Source organism: Nematolebias whitei, chromosome 20, assembly GCF_014905685.2.
Source record: "Nematolebias whitei isolate Nwh7 chromosome 20, NemWhi1, whole genome shotgun sequence".
In the NCBI taxonomy this organism is placed as follows: domain Eukaryota; kingdom Metazoa; phylum Chordata; class Actinopteri; order Cyprinodontiformes; family Rivulidae; genus Nematolebias; species Nematolebias whitei.
Window position 1 is genome coordinate 35,763,505 of NC_056517.1, and position 19,365 is coordinate 35,782,869.

Sequence of the window (19,365 nt, forward strand, 5' to 3'; positions counted from 1 at the left end):
GGCTCGTCATACGTTAGACTCGGCGGTGGCGCGCACAGACCCCACATTGTTCTCAGGTGGAGCTGAAAAATGCACGAGTTCTTGCAGAAGCAGCAGTGATTTTGTGGCTTGACAGCTGTTAAAAACCCAAACTTACGGTGGCCCTAAGGTGTAAATGAACAACATTTGAAAAAATGGAATTACATTAAAAGAACACGGAATTACATTGAGCCAAAGCGGAAGTGGTCAAAGCGGAAGTGGCCAAAGCGGAAGTAGCCAAATTGGAAGTGGCCGGAATCACATTTGAAAAAAAACAGAATCACATTAGAAAAAACGGAATTACATTAAAAGGAAATGGAATTACATTGAGCCAAAGCGGAAGTGGCCAAACGGAAGTGACCAAAGCGGAAGTGGCCAGAAAAACAGAAATTATATAATTTTGAATGATTCCGTTTTTTTCAAATGTAATTCAGTTTTGTTTTTTTAAATGGGATTCCGGCCACTTCCGCTTTGGCCACTTTCACTTTGGCTTAATGTAATTTAATTTTTTTCAAATGTTGTTGCGTTTTTGTTGTGCTTTTTCAAACGTTGTTCATTTACACTTCAGGGCCACCGTACAAACTCCCCACCACAACTTCCACGGGCCTCCTGCACTGATTTTAATCACAGTGCGGTGAATTTCAAACACCAACATCGACAAAAAATGAATAATAAAAAAAAAAAAAGAGGGCTTCCGTCCAAGCCTCTGGAATTTTTTATTTAATTTTTTCCCTCCCACTTTTCCGCTCTAATCCACTTCAATTATGTTTCCTCCCATTTCTCCTGATCACTTTACAGCTCAGCAGCACCTGTGCTAATTGTAGCTGCAATGATTGCTGATATGTTTTGCATCCTTAAAGGAGTTTGAGAAGAGGGGGGCGACAGATAAACATCTAGCCCCGGGGCTTTTGGGAAGCGTGGCTCAGCCGAGCAGATGGCCATCATATTATATGAGCAGAGCTTCTTGCAGAGGCTGAGTTACGGATGGGAGGGGTGTAATGAGTCTGAGGTAGGAGGAAGAGGAGGAGGAAGGTGTGGAGTCAGACAGCTGTGGAGAGGGAGGGAAAAAAGGGGGAAATGGACTGAAAGGAGAACACAAGGAAGTACGCCACACTCGTCTCAGCCTACGTAACGAACCTCTAATCAAATTTGTATTTTTTTAATAGCCATTGAGTTGTTTTAATTTTTTGAGGAAGCATGCTTGTCTTTTTTTTTTTTTTTTAAAGTTAGGGCTAATGTTTGAAGCTATTAGCCAGTTAGCGTAGCATACAATCTGTCATGGTTTTCAAAATTTTTAGTTTTAAAGTTTTGAGTTAGTTCCTGTTTGTTTTTTTTATATTTAGAGTACTGATATATTTTTTTAGCCCTCAAATGTTCTGAGCTCTTCAGCCACCTGTCTCACATTTGTAATCAGCACACCTGTTTTCACTCAGTAATCACCTTGTTTGGTGGATCCTGGTCTGTTCGCATCAGATAATGGTGCACTGGTTATCTGCTAGTTTTATTACTAAAGTTATTCACTCCAGAACCTGCCTGTGTTTGGGTCCAGCCAGCCACCATGTTTGTGACAGCTAATCATTTGAAGAGGATCTACGGCTTAATTTTGAAGTCATCGTGATTAAAGATTTTAAACTTGGCACTTTCCCTCCCTGGTAATAGCTACAGGTGCTGGTCATAAAATGAGAATATCATGAAAAGTTGATTTATTTCAGTCCATTCAAAAAGTGAAACTTGAATATTATATTCATTCATTACACACAGACTGATATATTTCAAATGCTTATTTCTTTTAACGTTGATGATTCTAACTGACAACGAATGAAAACCCCAAATTCACTATCTCAGAAAATTAGAATTTTGTGAAAAGGTTCAATATTGGAGACACCTGGTGCCACACTCTAATCAGCTAATTAACTCAAAACACCTGCAAAGGCCTTTAAATGGTCTCAGTCTAGTTCTGTAGCTACACAATCATGGGGAAGACTACTGTCTTGACAGTTGTCCAAAACACGACCATTGACACCGTTCACAAGGAGGGCAAGACACAAAAGGTCATTGCTAAAGAGGCTGGCTGTTCACAGAGCTCTGTGTCCAAGCACATTCATAGAGAGGAGAAGGGAAGGAAACGATGTGGTAGAAATAAGTTTACAAGCAATAGGGATAACTGCACTTTGGAGAGGATTGTGAAACAAAACTCATTCCAAAATGTGAGGGAGATTCACAAAGAGTGGACTGCAGCTGGAGTCAGTGCTTCAAGAACCACCACGCTCAGATGTATGCAAGACAAGGGTTTCAGCTGTCGCATTCCTTGTGTCAAGCCACTCTTGAACAAGAGACAGCGTCAGAAGCGTCTTGCCTGGGACTGCTGCTGAGTGGTCCAAAGTTATCCAGCATTTTTCAGTCAGGTCATCTGGACAGTTTCTTTTTTCTTTTGAAACGTTTCACCTTCCATCCAGAAGGCTTCATCAGTCCAGGAAACGCACAACACAAAACTGATTCTTCCCCCAACAGCTTACTCCAAAGTGGAACAAACCAGTTATGTTTGTGCTAAGATGGTCTCTTTGGCACGCCCCCTCCTCCATCGCCGGCCCGCTTTCTTGTTGACAGTCGTGTCAAACTGGTTGAAGACGACAAAGTCAACCAGTTTGACTTTAATAATAATCTGAAAAATGTTGGATTGTATACCTGGATTATTGAGCATGGACTTTGTTGTTTAAACCTACTAGGAGGTACAGGAGGGGCAGTCTGAATGCAACCTACGGGGATGATAACGTCTAATAACGGACATTTAATGGCTGATAACAGTCGAAGCGGGTGCTTATCTGTTTTCCAGAAAAGTTCAAACCAGATAACAGAAATTTTAACGTATATATTTAAGAAAAATGCATGAAATGAATCTCAACTCATTCTAATAATTTAAAGTTGTAATTTCAACAGGTTTAATGATCACACTGAGGTTTAACTTGTACAAAAATCAGTGTATTTGCTCTGCAGAAAAACAAAGTATCCCTCATGTCACCTTCCTGTTACAAGTCGAACAGAGTTGTAATGAATGTGCTGCCGCCCCCTCCCACACGTTTTACAGCAACCAGACTGTTATACAGCAGCCTATTAGCTGGAATGATGAGCTCTGGACACCTCCATTTTAGACCACAGCTGTAGACCAGGGGTTGGCAGATGTGTAAATGAGGAGGTGGGGGTTTGAGTAGGACAAGGGAGCTGGGTACGGCACAGCTCCAGGTGATGGACTAGCTGAGTTTAGTTAAGCATAAATCACAGGTAAGATTTGCAAATTTCCTAAACCTATGTGCATTACCTTCCTATAAATCTAAAAGGAAGCACGTCTCACCTCGGAGCTTCGTTAAAGACAAAGAAAGAAAACCGAAGTAAAAAAAAACAAAAAAAAAATGTCCGCCTGGATAAAAAACAGCCAACTTCGGCGTACAGTAAATTACTTTGTGGCTTTGAAAAATGGCCGAAATCTTCGATGTTCTAACTGGGGTCAGCCTGCTTTGTTAGGTGTGTTCTCCTGGTGCAAAAGATAAATGATGTACTTTGCCTTGGGTCAACTGGGCTTTCCCATCCCATAATGACCTTTCAGGGAGCTGAAAGAGAATAGCTGCTCCCATAGCGATGAAGCGGTATTGTACGCTGCACATCAAATGTGTGTAATGGCAAACTAATGTTTTTAGTGCTGCAGTATGACCTCCCAACCTCTAATGGACTGTTTCTCTGCTCATCAATCACACAAACCGTAGTTTAGCACAGGAAAAGGCATCTTGAAGAAAATCTGTATCCTGTTTTGTGCCTTGTTCCACAGCCGTACGGTGTTTTCCGTTTCAACGCTTCAGAAAAAGGAAAACTTTGCAGTTGCATCTATGCCAAAGGTTCCCTGAAGGAGAGAGGATCTCTTGTCGGTTTTAAGCTGCCAAGTTTTATGAAATACCAAATTACTAATTGGCCCAGCATCCGGTTTCCCGCCTGGAAGAGACTGTAATTTCTAGGCCTCCATTAGGATCGTAGAGGCGCTCCTACTGCGCTGGCAGGTGTCATTTCACAGCATGGTGGGGAAACGAAGGACACAAAGACGCTCAAACATGTTTTTTAAACACAACTTTTTGAATATAATACTTTTAGGACGTCGGTAAAGGAGTTATCTTAGCAGGTTACTTTCAGTATGAAGGGAGGCTCATCCTCGGTGCAGCATTCGATTGGGAGGTGAAAAATTAGAAGAGGTTTAGTTTATTGTGTAAAAACAGTTTAGTTAAAACTAAAGGGTTTGGGATCAGTCTCAGCTACCAACGCACCAAAGTTTGGCTCAATATCTGTAAAATTAAACCAATTTGTAGTGATTTTTGTTTTAAGGTTGTAGGCATTTGAACTTGGGTTGAGTCAAAATTGAGACCAGTTGTACATTCAGCTATTTTCCTAGTTTCTTTAAAATCTGCACTTTTATTCCTGATAGTTCTGTAACAAACAAATGAACATGCGTACACTGTTCCCCATTGTTGAGCTACTTGGATAGTACATGTTTAGTTTTCAAGAGGAGTGTTTTTTCTGGACTGGAATTGAACAGGGAATGCAACCTTGTTTTTGGTGTGGATAGGAATAACAGAGGTAGTTTTTTTATTTTTATTTTGCTTGTCAGCGGCAGTATTATTTTATTAACCTTTAATTAACCAGGCAAAACCCATTGAGATCACAGATCTTTTTTACAAGGGAGGCCTGAGCCAGTGCACACTGCACTGGCAGATCCTGGTGAGTGGAGGGAGCGATTTATTCACCACCAGGTGCAAAGGCAGAGCTAGAGGGTGGCCAGTGGTGGCCGTGGAAGTCAGATAAATTTTCAGCCACCCGAATTGTTTGAGGAAACTACACTTTTAATCAAGATAAAAGCTAGAAAGATGATTTCCTCAAATGCTTCAGATGGCTGGTTTACAGTAGTCCCTCGATATTTTGTGGTTTGACATTCACGAAATCGCTCTTTCGTGGGTTATCACCGTAAGATTGTACACGACACACAATTGTCAATTTTAATATTACTCAGGTGATTGGGGCGGCAAGGGATAAAAACTTAATGGCAGCGGAAACCAACCAATAGGACAAAGCAACAACAACAACAAAAAACTTGGGACAGGTGCCGCCATTTCGTAGTTTTCTTTTAATAAGCCTATACTGTAACGCAAGTCAAAAGAACTACACGACCCAGAAGCCAACAGTGCTTCCAGCCACTGCTTTCTGCCAAAATTCAAAGAACAGCCTTGGAGGGAGCAAACCGTAGTGGAGAAACCGATGTGGTAACGCAAAGTTAGAAGTAATGATCTATCTATTAAACTCACAGAACTGGCAGGAATGTTGCAAATAATCCTTAAGCTGAACTCATCCTTCAAGTTTCACTGGTGAGCACCCATATACATTTTGCAGTACTGTATAGTGCATACAGGTGCTGGTCATAAAATTTGAATATTTTTATGAAAAAGTTAATTTATTTCAGTAATTCCATTCAAAAAGTGAAAATTGTATATTATATTCATTCACTACACTGACTGATAGATATATTTCAAATGTTTATTTCTTTTAATGTTGATGATTATAACTGACAACTAATGGAAACCCCAAATTCAGGATGTAAGAAAATTAGAATATTACCTAAGACCAGTAAAATAAAAGGATTTTTAGAAATGTTGGCCAACTGAAAAGTATGAGCATGTACAGCATCAATACTTAGTTGGAGCTCCTTTCACCTGGATTACTGCAGCAATGCGGCGTGGCATGGAGTCGATCAGTCCGTGGAGCTGCTCAGGTGTTATGAGAGCCCAGGTTGCTCTGATAGTGGCCTTCAGTGGTGTATCACATCTTCCTCTTCACAATACATCATAGATTTTCTATGTGGTTAAGGTCAGGAGAGTTTGCTGGCCAGTTAAGAACAGGGATACCATGGTCCTTAAACCAGATACTGGCAACTTTGGCACTGTGTGCAGGTGCCAAGTCCAGATGGAAAATTAAATCTGCATCTCCATGAAGTTAGTCAGCAGCAGGAAGCATGAAGTCTCTAAAACTTCCTGGTAGATGCTGCGTTGACCTTGGACCTGAGAAAACACAGTGGACCAACACCAGCAGATGACATGTCACCCCAAACCATCACTGACTGTGGAAACTTGACACTGGACCTCAAGCAACATGGATTCTGTGCCTCTCCTCTCTTCCTCCAGAATGTGGGACCTTGATTCCCAAAGGGAATGCAAAATGTACTTTCATCAGAAAACATAACTTTGGACCACTCAGCAGCAGTTCCAGGTGAGACGCTTCTGATGCCATCTCTTGTTCAAGAGTGGCTTGACACAAGGAATGTAACAGCTAAACCCCTTGTCTTGCATACTTCCGAGCATGGTGGTTCTTGATGCACTGATTCCCCAAAATTTTAGAATGGGTTTTGTTTTACAATCCTCTCCAGGGTGCAGTTATCCCTGTTGCTTGTACACTTTTTTTGACCACATCTTTTCCTTCCCTTCTCCTCTCTATTAATGTGCTTGGACACAGAGCTCTGTGAGCAGCCAGCCTCTTTAGCAATGACATTTTGTGTCTTGCCCTCCTGGTGCAAGTTGCCAATGGTCGTGTTTTGGACAATTGTCAAGGCAGCTGTCTTCCCCTTGATTGTGTAGCCTACAGAACTAGACTGAGACCATTTAAAGGCCTTTGCAGGTGTTTTGAATTATTAAGCTGATTAGAGTGTGGTACCAGGTGTCTTTTAACATTGAACCTTTTCACAATATTCTAATTTTCTGATATACTAAAATTGGGGTTTTCATTAGTTGTCAGTTCGAATCATCAACATTAAAAGAAACAAACATTTGAAAGATATCAGTTCATGTGTAATGAATAAATATAATAAAGTTTCACTTTTTAAATGGAATTACCGAAATAAATAAACTTTTTCTTGATATTCTAATTTTATGACAAGCACCTGTGTAACATCCATCCATCCATCATCTTTACCCGCTTCCTCCTTTTTGGGTCGCTAGTGCTCACGTCCTGCCATCACGGTGCGAGAGGCGGGGTACACCCTGGACAGGTCACAAGTCCATCACAGGGCCGTACATACTGGAGTTTATAAGGTCTTAAAATATAAATACTAAAATAAATATGGCATTCCTTTTTTTGTGGTTTTTCACCTATCACAGTGGTGTCTGGAACGTAACCCCCGCGATAACTGAGGTACTACTGTACATACATATTTGGTGGCAGCCATCTTGGATTTTCACGTGGCAACCCTATTTTTGATAGTGACCTTTCTTGCACCTAGATGCAGCCACACACCTAAACGGAAGTCGACACATGACTTATTTGTCACGTTATCCACCTCACAAGTCGGACTTAAAATAGGGCTAACATCATCATCCACCTTTTGCTTGTTGGCTCCTGGAGATAAACCTTCCATATCAATATTTAGATCATTTAAGTACCTATTTATGATCAACAAACCAGCAAAGCATGACTCCAAATTAACAGAACACCTTACACAGTAAAGGCTGCTGTTTATTTCCTGCTCTCTTTTTCCAGGACTCTTAATCAAACACGCCCACGGCCAGTCGATGGATAAACACACACGGATAGATTTTGGCACCGTTTCAGCTCATCTTTGAAGCGGTGCATGGGGAGCGGGTAAGAGTTGGCTGACAAATCACACACAAACACAAATCACCATAATTACTAAATACATAGTTTATTGTAAAAAGAGATGTACCCTCTCACCCAGAAATGTTGGCAGCTCATGTACAGATGAACTAATGATTATGCATTCCTTAAAATCTTTTAACCACGTGACCACACTTCCATATTTGTTTTAAATTACCAATAAACTCTTATAAAGACGATATGTAAAAACTATTTTTATCCACGTTTTCTGGCACATGCGGGGACAAATAGGCGTTTTATCAAAATGTATTTTCCCCTCGCAGGGTGGGTAACAATCATTTTTAGTCACATTAATGTGTATTCCTTCCTTTTTAAGATTTCATTTTTTCTTCCAACCACTCATCGGTTCAACTGTTACGAGTCAAATCCAGTGCAAAACTGCAATTTGGTTAGAAAGGAGCTAAGGAGCTGGTTTCCCTTCAGACTCAGTGTTTCACTCCATGTAAGGAATGTTTCTGCACGGGCTTTACAAGAAATGCCACAGGGAAATGATTCCCTTATAAAAACAAACATTTTCTCCCCTTCAGTTCTCTGCTGATACCGTGCGTTCAGCTAACCAGTAGCTGGTAGATCTAGACAAGACCCAGCAGCTCCCCAGTCCACAGTTTAATCATGGCAGCTGTTTGTAAGGCCGATTGGAGGTCAAACCCTGTATACCATCCTTGGCTCAATACTGGTGGTGATGTAGCCCTGTAGCTCAGGCACATGCTTCAGCACATCTCCCTGGAAAGCGTGGGCCAACACTACACCTGGACCAGTGTGCCTGTGCAGGATTTAGCCACACTAATGGGGGAAGGGGGGGCTCCTATACGTCTTGTGAAAGAAATCGGACTTTCTTTCTCGTCAGCAGCCAGCTCCTGATGTCCCTGACTGAGGGGAGCTTCATTTTTTCTTTGTTTTTGCTGTAAAAATTCAAAAAGATGCCAAAGAGAACCAGAAGGCCACCCCAGATGTACCTGACAAAAAGCAAAATGGACAAATTTAGCCACTTTAGGAGAAAAACGCTCGTTATCGCTGACGTGAAATACTTTTAGAACCAAGCAGAGCCTTGAACTTTTCACATATTTAACTTTAGAATCAGACTTTATCCCACATAAAAGATAAAAGAGTGTGTTCACGGTGAAGGACGCAGCAGCTGGAGGGAGGATAAATGTGGTCATAAAAAGACACAAGTTTGTTTTAATAAATCAATAAATACACACACATACGTCAAAAGTCATGAACAGAAAAACAAAGTCAGAGGGGTATGCAGAAATGAGCCCCTCCTGACAGCACCACACACTTCAGGGGCCCAATAAGCAGCAGAGAAAAGAGTAAAGGACAAAAAGGAGCAGCTGAGTCACAGAGGTCAGACTCTGGACTGAGGGGATGAAGGCCTGGGAGACCAAATCAAGTTTTATTTGACCAAGGAGAGTGCAGTCGGCTCACTCTGGGCTTACTTTAAACAAAGAAGAAGAGCCTAAAGTCAAAAGGTGGCGATACTTACTGGAAAGTGAAAGGTTTCGAGAAGAACACGAAGGAAAGTACGATAGTCATGGCCTTTCTCCCTGTGGTCACTGCAAAAGATTCAACAGGACCATCAGTGCATGTTGGCTAGACTTTTATACACCAACACAAAAGAAATGCAAAACTTTGGTTGTAAATTTAAACCAGAGCGCTGCACATGGCATATTATACGCCCTCCAACAATCTATTATAATGCAATCTCTAGCAATGGCCCGGACCAGCAAACACCTTGTATAACATTTGATCTTGATTTATGACCTTTACCTTGAAGTTGGGTTGATAAAAATATTATATGACATGTGTAGTGATGATGCATATGCGTATGAAGTTTCATTATCTTGAGCGTATCACAAGTTATGGGCGAGACAAGAGAAATCTTACGAAGGTACGTATGAATATACTAAAATACGTCCTTTCAACGGATGTATAACAACTAATTTCAAGTCTTCAAGCAAACTATCTCTCAGGTCGGAGGCAATGTGTTCGATATAACGGTACTTCATCTAGCTACCCAATGGTCACTAATGGTGTGCCGCAAGGCTCAGTTTTAGGCCCCACTCTTTTTTCAATTTATATAAATAATGTAGGTCAAAACATTCCTGACATTGTTGCATCTCTATGCCGATGACACTGTTGTTTATAGCTGAGCTAACACAGTTGCCAAGGTTTTACAGCTTTTACAGTCTGTATTTGACATCATTCAGTCAGACTTATTCCATTTCAAGCTGGTGATAGATGCTGATAAAACCATAGGGATGTTGTTTTCCAACAGAAAGTCAGTACCAGCAACTCTTCCTCCCATCTCATCCATGCATGGTGTTCCTACTGAGTTTGTAGATTCTTACAAATACTTGGGAATTTTGGTTGATGCACATCTCTCTTTTAAACCACATATAAAAAACTTGATAAAGAAACTGAAATTAAAACTGGGTTTCTTTTTCAGAAACAGATCTTGCTTTGAATGCCAGAAAACGCCTCGTACCTTTCATTGACTATGGCGACATTATTTACATGAATTCCCCTGCCAGCTCCTTGCAGATGTTAGATGCTGTCTACCATGGTGCGCTAAGATTCATAACTGGTTGTAACTACTGTACCCATCACTGCACTCTTACTCATTGGTCATCATTATCTACAGACTCTCACACTGGTTCATTTTCATCTATAAATCCCTCCTTGGTCTGCTACCTTCTTATATCTCCTCCCACATGTCACACCGTCGGTGCAGGGACAGTGATTGTATGATTTTATGACTTTAAACCTTTGATATTGTCAATATAAAAATCATGTTTGTTTTTAGTATTCTACCTTGTTTTACAGCACCCCGATTTATTGTTTTATAACACCACTTTTATTTTAACTGCAGTTTTTCTGTAGTTTATTGTTATTCTTGTCTGCACTTTATATGTTCTGTCTGTGACAGGTTTTTCTTGTACATGAGTCCTCGTGGCTCAATGAGACTAGCCCGTATAAATAAAGGTTGAATGAATGAAAAATATAATTGTGAGAATTTAAATAAAAAAAAAAAGGAAATACTTGGCGCATACTGTTTTATATTTACCTGTCACTGCAGCGAGGGCACCAAAGAGCTTGATTAAGGCCAACACAAAGGAGATTCCAAAATAACCCGTGAGGGAGAAGACGAAGGCGTAACCGTACGTTTTGACAGGGTGCTGGAAAACGGTAGATTAAAACACCGATAAGTATTCATTAATTTCCTTATCTTAAAAGACTAATTTCATACACGGTACACACTGAGTCACATTAAACAACCTAAACGCATTCACCTCTGAGCAGAACGCTACTGCTGGTCCCAGTCCGCCCACACTGAGCAGGCCTGCCAGTATGTAGACAAACCCAATAGAGTAGGAGTACAGCACCTGTCAACACAAACAACCAATCAGTGACATTTCTAATTGATATCACCATCCTGCAGTTCAAACACTGGACACAAATATCTACTGACGCCCAGAGCAGGGCTCTGCTTGTAAAGGTGTCAACAGATATATATATATTTTTTATATTTTACCATTTCAGAGTTGGAGCCGTTGTAGAGTTTCATGGCTTTCTCCTGCACATTTCCAATGGCAGCATCAGCGCACAGCGCCAGGGAGATGAGCATGACTCCTGCACACAACGCAAACACACGGTCAGCTATTGTACTGAATTAAAGGAGCAAAAATAACGAGGCTTTCATCCACATTGAACAAAACAATTCAAAACAGGAAGTTGCCACATGACGGATGCCAACAGCTAGATATAAACTGCAGGGACTGAAAATCTCAAGGCTTTTTAGTGTTCGGCTACTTTTGACAAAAATGGTAGATTGCAAAAAGCAGAAAACCAAATGTTCCAATTTATAACTCATTGAATATCTTTTTGATCTCTTTAAAGGTTTCAGGCCTCACTTTTAGATCTAAAAAACAGCGTAATGTATCTTTTAATGCATTATGCGACTGATATGTACAAACTGTAAGTGTTGTTTGTGATTTTCAGTCAATTCTATCTGTGCATCGTTTAAAAAAAGTGCATTCCAAGCTGTGCACATTGTTTTGTTGCCCATCTTGACCAGGTATTTTTATTATTTTTGTTTAAAGTCTGTGTGGTTTTTAGACCTGGACATGTTTTATGTTAGAGGACAGTTCCTGTACAGGTGTCAAATTACAACTCTTGAGTTAAGATGCCTGCAACAAAAAAATTAAAAGGGTTTAAAAGAGTTTGAGACACCAACAATGGAAAACTTGGCTTTTAAGAAATGTTTGTATTAGAGCCCGACTGATACATCAGTAGGGCCGATATAAGTGTTTGGGGACATTAGTGATAATTGTCTCATCATGCGCCGATACATACACTGGGAACTGTGTAGAGCTGTCATTTCTAACCCGGGCCCAAAGCCTGGCTCGGCCCGAATTTGGGCCGGGCCGTAATAAAGTGCTGGATGGGCAGGCCGAGTCCATGTTGGGCTTTTGATCGCATCATCGGACGCGTGCGGCTAGCAATCCAATTATATGGCAACATGGCTTGTAATACATTCCAATTATATGGCAACATGGCTTGTCATGCAGTCACCAGCCACAAGTGGCCATTTCACCGCGTGTTGACCGTCCTTGAAAGAGATAAAATAAAAGTTCAGTTAAGCTTCAGATGCGCCTATACTGCCAGGAAGCAATCCATCGCCCAAATGGAAGTTCATTCAGCCGCTGCACTCAGCGGACGAGCGTGGTTGACGACCCAAACAGGTGAGATCCCAAAGCAGACATGCCAAAGCAGGGTCCGTGTCTGAATAATGCAGAATGAAGGCAGAAGCAGGGATTTAAGGCGACAGCCTTGAAAGGACAAACGCCCCCTCAGCTCCGATCTTCTGCCCCCTTTAATTCAGCCGTGCACATCCGCCAACCGTTAATAACTATATAAGCAGTCAAAGCTTAAATTAAAAATGTTGGGGTTTTATTCAGGTTCGGCCCTGTAATTACTGTTAATTCGTTGGGTCGGGTGGAGTTCAGAAATTATGGCTACGGGCTGGGTTTTTTGGGCCCGAATGCAAGTCTAAAACTGTGTCCTTACTTGCAAATCACATAATTGTACAATATATCCAGCAGAGGGCGCATGCAGACTACTTTTAAGTTATGGCTGTTCACTTGAACTTTCACTTTCAGCACAGACCAAGCAGCGAGCAACACTGTGTGGTGTATTATGCTGAACAGAGCACGGTAAGTTTATTTTAACTTATCTGCAAAATAAAATTTAAAATATCAATAAATTCTCTTCAATCCTCCAACATGCTTGTCATTAGCTACGTGCCCCTGAAGTTAGCAAGCTAATGTTTAGATAACTTAGCATAGGCTATTGCTTTGTAAAACTATACAGAACAATAAATGTAACGTAGAGGTAAAATATATTAGTGTTAACATTATCTTTGTCGTCCTCAATGAAATGCATTGTCTGAAATCTTTACTTCTCTGCAAAGAAGCAGTCAATCCTCATCAGGACTCCACCAAACGTGACTGTTTAAACAATGAACAGAGAAGGGCGTTTGTTTAATTTATATTTTTGTAACACACTTGATAATTTTGTGGCGAGTAGTAGAGGGTAGGAAAAGTGAAGAAGATTCTTGGGGGTGGACAAAGCTCAAAAATGTCAGCCATTATATCGGTTATTAGCATGAGCCCAATATCGGTATCAGCGATAGCCAAACTGTCCATATCAGTCGGGCTTTAGTTTGTGTACTTCTACCAGTAAAAGTTTGGGTCACAAGTGTCTGTGACTTTTACTTTATGGATTGAAAGCTGAAAAGTTTGGGAACCACTAACTTAAGGCAGACTGGCGGTCATGATCACAGCAGTCATGGTGCAAAATAAGGAAAATCTGCTCATTTATACGTTTATAACCATTAAACAGACAGAACCAAACATCTAGTTGAGTCAACACACCAACATGAGTGCCATGGACAGACTAATCTAATAGTTGTAAAGACTTTATTATATATGTGTTGCAGTTGGGTCCTGAAGGAATTACCTGTAACATTGAAGTTGGGAGCCACTTTGCTGTCAGCCAGCGTAAACCAGATGAGTCCCAGACTCATACAGAGGGCAGCCGACACGTCGATCAGATTATACCGTTTACCTTCAACACACAACACGACGCACAAAACTGAGGATGCTCCAGAAACATTACAACCCATTTTTACAAACCCAGTAAACACAACTGAAAAATAAGTTTGTGCAGAGCAGTCTTCACAATTCAAAGTTTCTGAGGATATGCAAAAAGACAGTGAACAAAAAGTGTATTTAAGAGGGAAAAACAAGAGGATGAAAACTGACGGACGGATGCCTTCAGGTTGACAGGAGGACGCAGCATCAGGTCGGCTGTGGTCGGCTTTGATTCCCCCACTCGTCTTTGAAGGGCCTCACATCAGATACAACCCTGAACCCCTCCCGTCATCCACCCATCCTTCGCTCCCACCTCTTTTCCTTTTTGCATTCTAAGTGAACAAATGTTTTTCACTCTGCCCCTTTAGGGACTCTAGTCCTCACATCTACTCATCGACGGAGGGAGAGAGGTACCAAGTCGTCCGAGGCTCAGGACACAGAAGTCTGAGAAGGCCAGATTGAGCTCTGATGACCAGAACCAGGATAAAAAGGATGAAGTGAAAGTTAAAAGGAGGTCAAAGCTTCAGAAGATTCATACGATGACTTCAATGTGCTGCTCTTCTAAAGTCTCTCTGACTGATTATAGTTTGTTTCATGCTGATTGAAAAAAAGTGTTCAATTCTTATAATGGTACAAATTCACCTTTTGATTTACCCATTTCTAATAATTTACACAAAACTATTTTCCAAACATACACATTAGACCTAATTTTAAACTACAACAGTTAGCTTCAAAGCGTTAATCTTAAATTAGAGTCAATAGGGCGTTACTTATCCTAAATCAAGGATTTGGTTTGAGCCATTCTGAAACTTTTATTTCCACGGTAACCAACATAACAACAAACCTCTAAAAGGGACAGAAAATAACAAAAACTACTTCAAAACATACCTGGATGTGAGAGGTTGTGAAATTATTCCATAAAAAGAGGATTATAGAAAAAATGCTCCCAACTATAAAATACTTTTTTTTTTTTTGGCCTAAAAATATAAAAATCCTCCAAAATGGCAGCAAACAAACGAATTCTCGTTGTTCAGTGTATTAGTGCTCACAAAGATCCAGCTAACCTTGAATAAAGACTCCTCCAATCATGACTGGGATGAGTTTACAGCACTTGAAGATGACCTGTGTGGGGTAGTTCAGGTATCCCAAAGACGTATTGGACAGGCCCATAGTGCCTACTGTTAAAAATGCTATGATCATATACGTCTTCCCCGGTATCCTGAAAAGAAGAAGAACAAAGTCAAATGTAACGGTTATCTTGTGTAGAAAAGGAGGAGGACGTGGATTGCCAACCTTCTGCGTTTGTCTTGAGTGAGCTGTAGCTCCACAAGTCCAAACGTGGAGTAAAAGCCGAACTGGACCAGAGTGAGGTACCAACCGAAAGGCTTGAATCCTTCCACGGAAAATATCAACTCCTGTGGGCAGTGGAAAACACAAGTGTATGGCATGCTTTGTAACACAAAGGAGCCCACTTACACACAATAGATTAAAACTAGTCAATTTTAACGTATATCACTGTGAGCGTGCCGTTCTCCACACCTCCCCCTTGTTACCTGCAAGTATCCATAGATCAGATAAAAGAGGAAGACTCCGGCTACGCAGACGATGAACTGTTTCGGGGCACTTAAGCTGCTAAGGTTGATTCCCAGAACCCTCAGCTCCTCCACAGACTTTATGTGCGGTGACATCACCTCTGTGGACGACGGGATGGAGATGGAAATGTACTTCCGTGCATTGTTGTAGCCCCCCAGGCCATATTTGGCACTCATGGTGTCTGTGGCTGCTGGAAGCTGAGGGCACACAAACACAAATAGGTGCTTGAAATAAAAAAAAAATAATAACTTTAATAAGCGCTGTATCTTTAACAACAAGTAAAGGACATCTGCTAAAATTGAAAACTATTTACAGGGTTTTATTAAGGTTTCACAACAGGAAATGTGCAAATGAATACAAATATGACACCATGACATTACTCCTCTGTTTGGAGTTTCGATAACAATCATAATTTAAAAAAAAAGTAAAAAGGCAACTTTATTGCTCGTGAACAAAACGTGAGCTCCGCATGCGTTCAGTACAACGAGAACAATGGAAAATGTTTCCATCAATGACATCTGGTGCACAAAAAAAACTATTTGTCTTAAAGAAGTTCTACAAACGAGCAGAGTTGTATATGATTTTCAGAGGATTGATGGTTGTAGCTGCTGCTAAGACCGAGAGGCAACACAGGAATATGCACCGATTGCAGTTTTCTGGCAGATCTCTGATCAACGATTTCTACAAAGTCTGACCTGCCGACACCGATTTGGTTTAATAAGCGACACCGTCAGGAGTTATAAGATCAAAATGCACCTTCAATTTTCCAATCTTTTTTTTTTTTTAAATATACCTTTGAACAATATCCTAGAAACAAAACTCGTTTTAACTGGCCATGAGGTTGTGCTCTGAAATATAATTTAAGTTCAAACAATTGTTGTTAAAAATAAAAATATTGGTCAAATCGGTTTCTCGTGTATCAGCCGATTTCCACAAACTTAAGGAGGTCGGGGCCGAGAAATCGTCCGGCTGATTTATCGGTGCACCCCTACACAGGAACTTAAAAGAGAGAAAATACTTTAACTGTTTGCGGCATAAAACAATAAAAAAAAAATATCTTAAATAATCTGAACGTATGCAAGTTTGCTTTAGCTACTCTTGCTAGTCGGCATTTAAAACGAGAATCCAAAACAAAACCGATATTTTACTTCTGAACTTATGCTGCTCTTCAAATTTAAATCCAAACCATTTACACCAGAAGTTGCTCGAGTTTAACTCTTTAACGAGAGACTTGGCACAATAATAAAAAGGTAAAAACAAAAAAATTTCCTTAATTTTGGGAAATCGGCCGATACTTGCACGAGAAACCGATTCTTTTTAGTTTTAACAACAATTGTCTGAACTTCATTTATATTTCAGAGCACAACCTCATGGCCAGTTAAAACCAGTTTGTATTGTTTCTAGGATATTGTTCAAGGGTATGTTTTTCAATAATTGTGATTGTGATCTTATAACACCCGACAGCGTCTCTTATAAAACAAAATCGGAATCGGCAGCTCAGACTTTTTAGAAATCGGTGATCGGCCAGAAAACTGCAATCGCTGCACCCCTGAAATCACAAGTAATATCACAATACATAAACAAAATAAAACAGGCCAGAACATAAAAAGTATAAAGTCCAGTTTAAGACATAAGAACCATGCTTCAAGTTTCTTTATTGTCATTCACATCACATGTGGTACACGAGGTGGAACGGAATTGTGTACACAGGGTCCCAGTTACCAACAACTGCAAAAATAAAAAGAAACATTAAGGATCTAAGATATAAACTAAGAAATACACTAAATACTAGTAGTGCAAAACAATACGCCAAACAACAGCAGTTTATGGCAACAGAAGGAATTCTTTTGAAACTAATCATACCAAAAATTTAATTTGCACGTCTGAAATATGTCACAATCACCCGATCATTGGGACAGATGAGTTTTCTATGTTCACACATTGGTTGAATACAATCCAGTCACACATTGAGCATGTGCGATTCATTAAAAAATGTAAGTCGGACATTTTTATTAACTCTTAGCAACATTCTGAGCAACTTTAGAACAATCTGTTAACCCATAAGTGGTTTTTGAAGCCCCAGAACTGGGATGAGCTCATGAGCAGTTTGCATCTTTTTTTTTTTAATCACACTGACGATCATGACTTCCTTATGTCTCAACCAATTTGATATTTTCTTTGACTTATTAAGTTGCATCCACTAAAATGAGTTTGATCACAAACTGGGATTTTTTTGTAACATACCATGTAAGTCCCATCTCACACAGATTTGTTCAGGTCATATTTATATTTTCCTACACTTTTCCCACATTGAGCTATAAAATAAAGAAAACAAAGATAAAATGCAAAATACTCTTATTTATGTTAAACGTATGCCGTCCCACTTAACCTCATAACTAGTAACTGCAGTGATCTGTATGTATGCCTGCACAGACAGATGTATTTCTAAAAATTAAAAAAAAAATTGCATATATACATTTCTGTTTTGAATTAATTAATGTTTTCTGTAGTCAATCTAAACACACCAACTGTGCTCAGCTCATGTTATGACTGTACTAATCAACAAGTTGACTCTGCCTGATAAATACACGCACAGCAATAAGAGCTGGACTCCAGCCTCGAGCTGAACACACGATATCACTCTACGACCTAAACTACTGACACATGTTCACATAAACAGAGAAGGGTTTACCTTTTACAGAACGGATTTACTCATGAAACAGCTGTTTTGTTGTGCTTTTAAAGTGTGACAGCTACAAGCTTAGTAAAAAAAAGGATCTATTAAACGTGTCAGTTAATTTAGAGTAATATATAAAGGGTTTAAAGCAAAAACACCTGTCTAATAATTACACATATGCGCTCCCCTAGCCATTTAAGTTAGCTGCAACAGCCGGATTGTTACCTTTTAATGCGTCCGGGTTGTCGTTTTTATCGTGTTTATCCTTTGCCAGGATAGAAATCATTCCCCTGCTCGTCTTGCCTTCATCTTTTACACATTCCGAAGCCATCCATGTCTTTATGTCTGGGTGGCAAGCGGCTAAAACGCGACGAGAAGCCGGTTAGCCTGCTAAAGGCTAACGAGCGCTGGCTGCGGCGGCCAACAACTTCCGCCTTGCTCCGCTCTGACCTCTGACCTCTGCTGCCATTGGTCCGCAGAGACGCGCTCGCGCTGCAGCCGCAGGTGGACGCAATCATTCAGAATAAACTCGTTTATTCGGGGTTATTAGCAAAACTACCGATTAAAACGTTCAAGTTTAACACAAAACGCGCTTTAAGTGAGTATCAAAGAGGAAAGCAGCGTTTCTTGGACTTACCTCCGTTACCTGTGAGGAAGAGTCCATTTTGACCAGGTGAGTCTCGCTCCGTTCACCGTCCTCATCAGTGAACACAAGTAGATCCGGTGATTCCGGTTTCATAACATCTGTCACATTTTTCTGCAAACAGTGCGTTATTCAAAGTGACGTAACGTCTTTTGTCACAAATACGCACAGTTTATTTTTAAACACACGCCTTTATCAAAAACAATGACAACATAAAACCAAATAATTACATATATGCTATTTTAAATTTTATTTCCAGTCTGTAGAAATCAGGGAGACGCTCTCCCTCTCTCTGAAACCTGTTTCCTAAAGGGACATTCCAGCCATTTTCAAGTGAAGCTCTGTGGAAAAGTTATGAACAACTAACCTTTAAGATGCAGCTTCACTTTTGAGTTTTTTTGCCCCAATTTGGAACAGTTTTGCAATTCATATTCATTTACATGGAATTCTGTGGACATTTGCAACCACGTTAAGCAGCAGCAGCAGCCAGCTGTGGCACTTCCAGTGAAGACAATAAGGGACAATTTCAGCTTGTTTCAGCTGAAATATCCGCAAAATAAATGGGAATTAGGCTGCAATATGAA

General features: G+C 40.4%; 1 protein-coding gene across 3 annotated transcripts; it reads right to left on the bottom strand.

The window, feature by feature from the left end:
• Positions 1-8,212: 8,212 nt before the first annotated feature.
• Positions 8,213-18,802, bottom strand: slc35b3 (solute carrier family 35 member B3). Of its 3 annotated transcripts, none has more exons than XM_037693780.1 (10): positions 18,785-18,802; positions 15,422-15,658; positions 15,162-15,283; positions 14,933-15,087; positions 13,735-13,842; positions 11,249-11,346; positions 11,007-11,099; positions 10,781-10,892; positions 9,200-9,269; positions 8,213-8,669 (listed from the first exon to the last, which is right to left on the bottom strand). In XM_037693780.1, exons 1-10 carry the CDS (start codon positions 18,800-18,802, stop codon positions 8,519-8,521), a joined length of 1,164 nt encoding a protein of 387 aa, XP_037549708.1. In that variant the 3' UTR covers positions 8,213-8,518. The 3 variants fall into 3 exon arrangements, with proteins under 3 accessions (XP_037549708.1, XP_037549707.1, XP_037549709.1); XM_037693779.1 differs by having other exon boundaries at positions 18,776-18,802; XM_037693781.1 differs by lacking the exons at positions 11,007-11,099; positions 18,785-18,802 and having other exon boundaries at positions 15,422-15,637.
• Between the last annotated feature and the right edge of the window lie 563 nt (positions 18,803-19,365).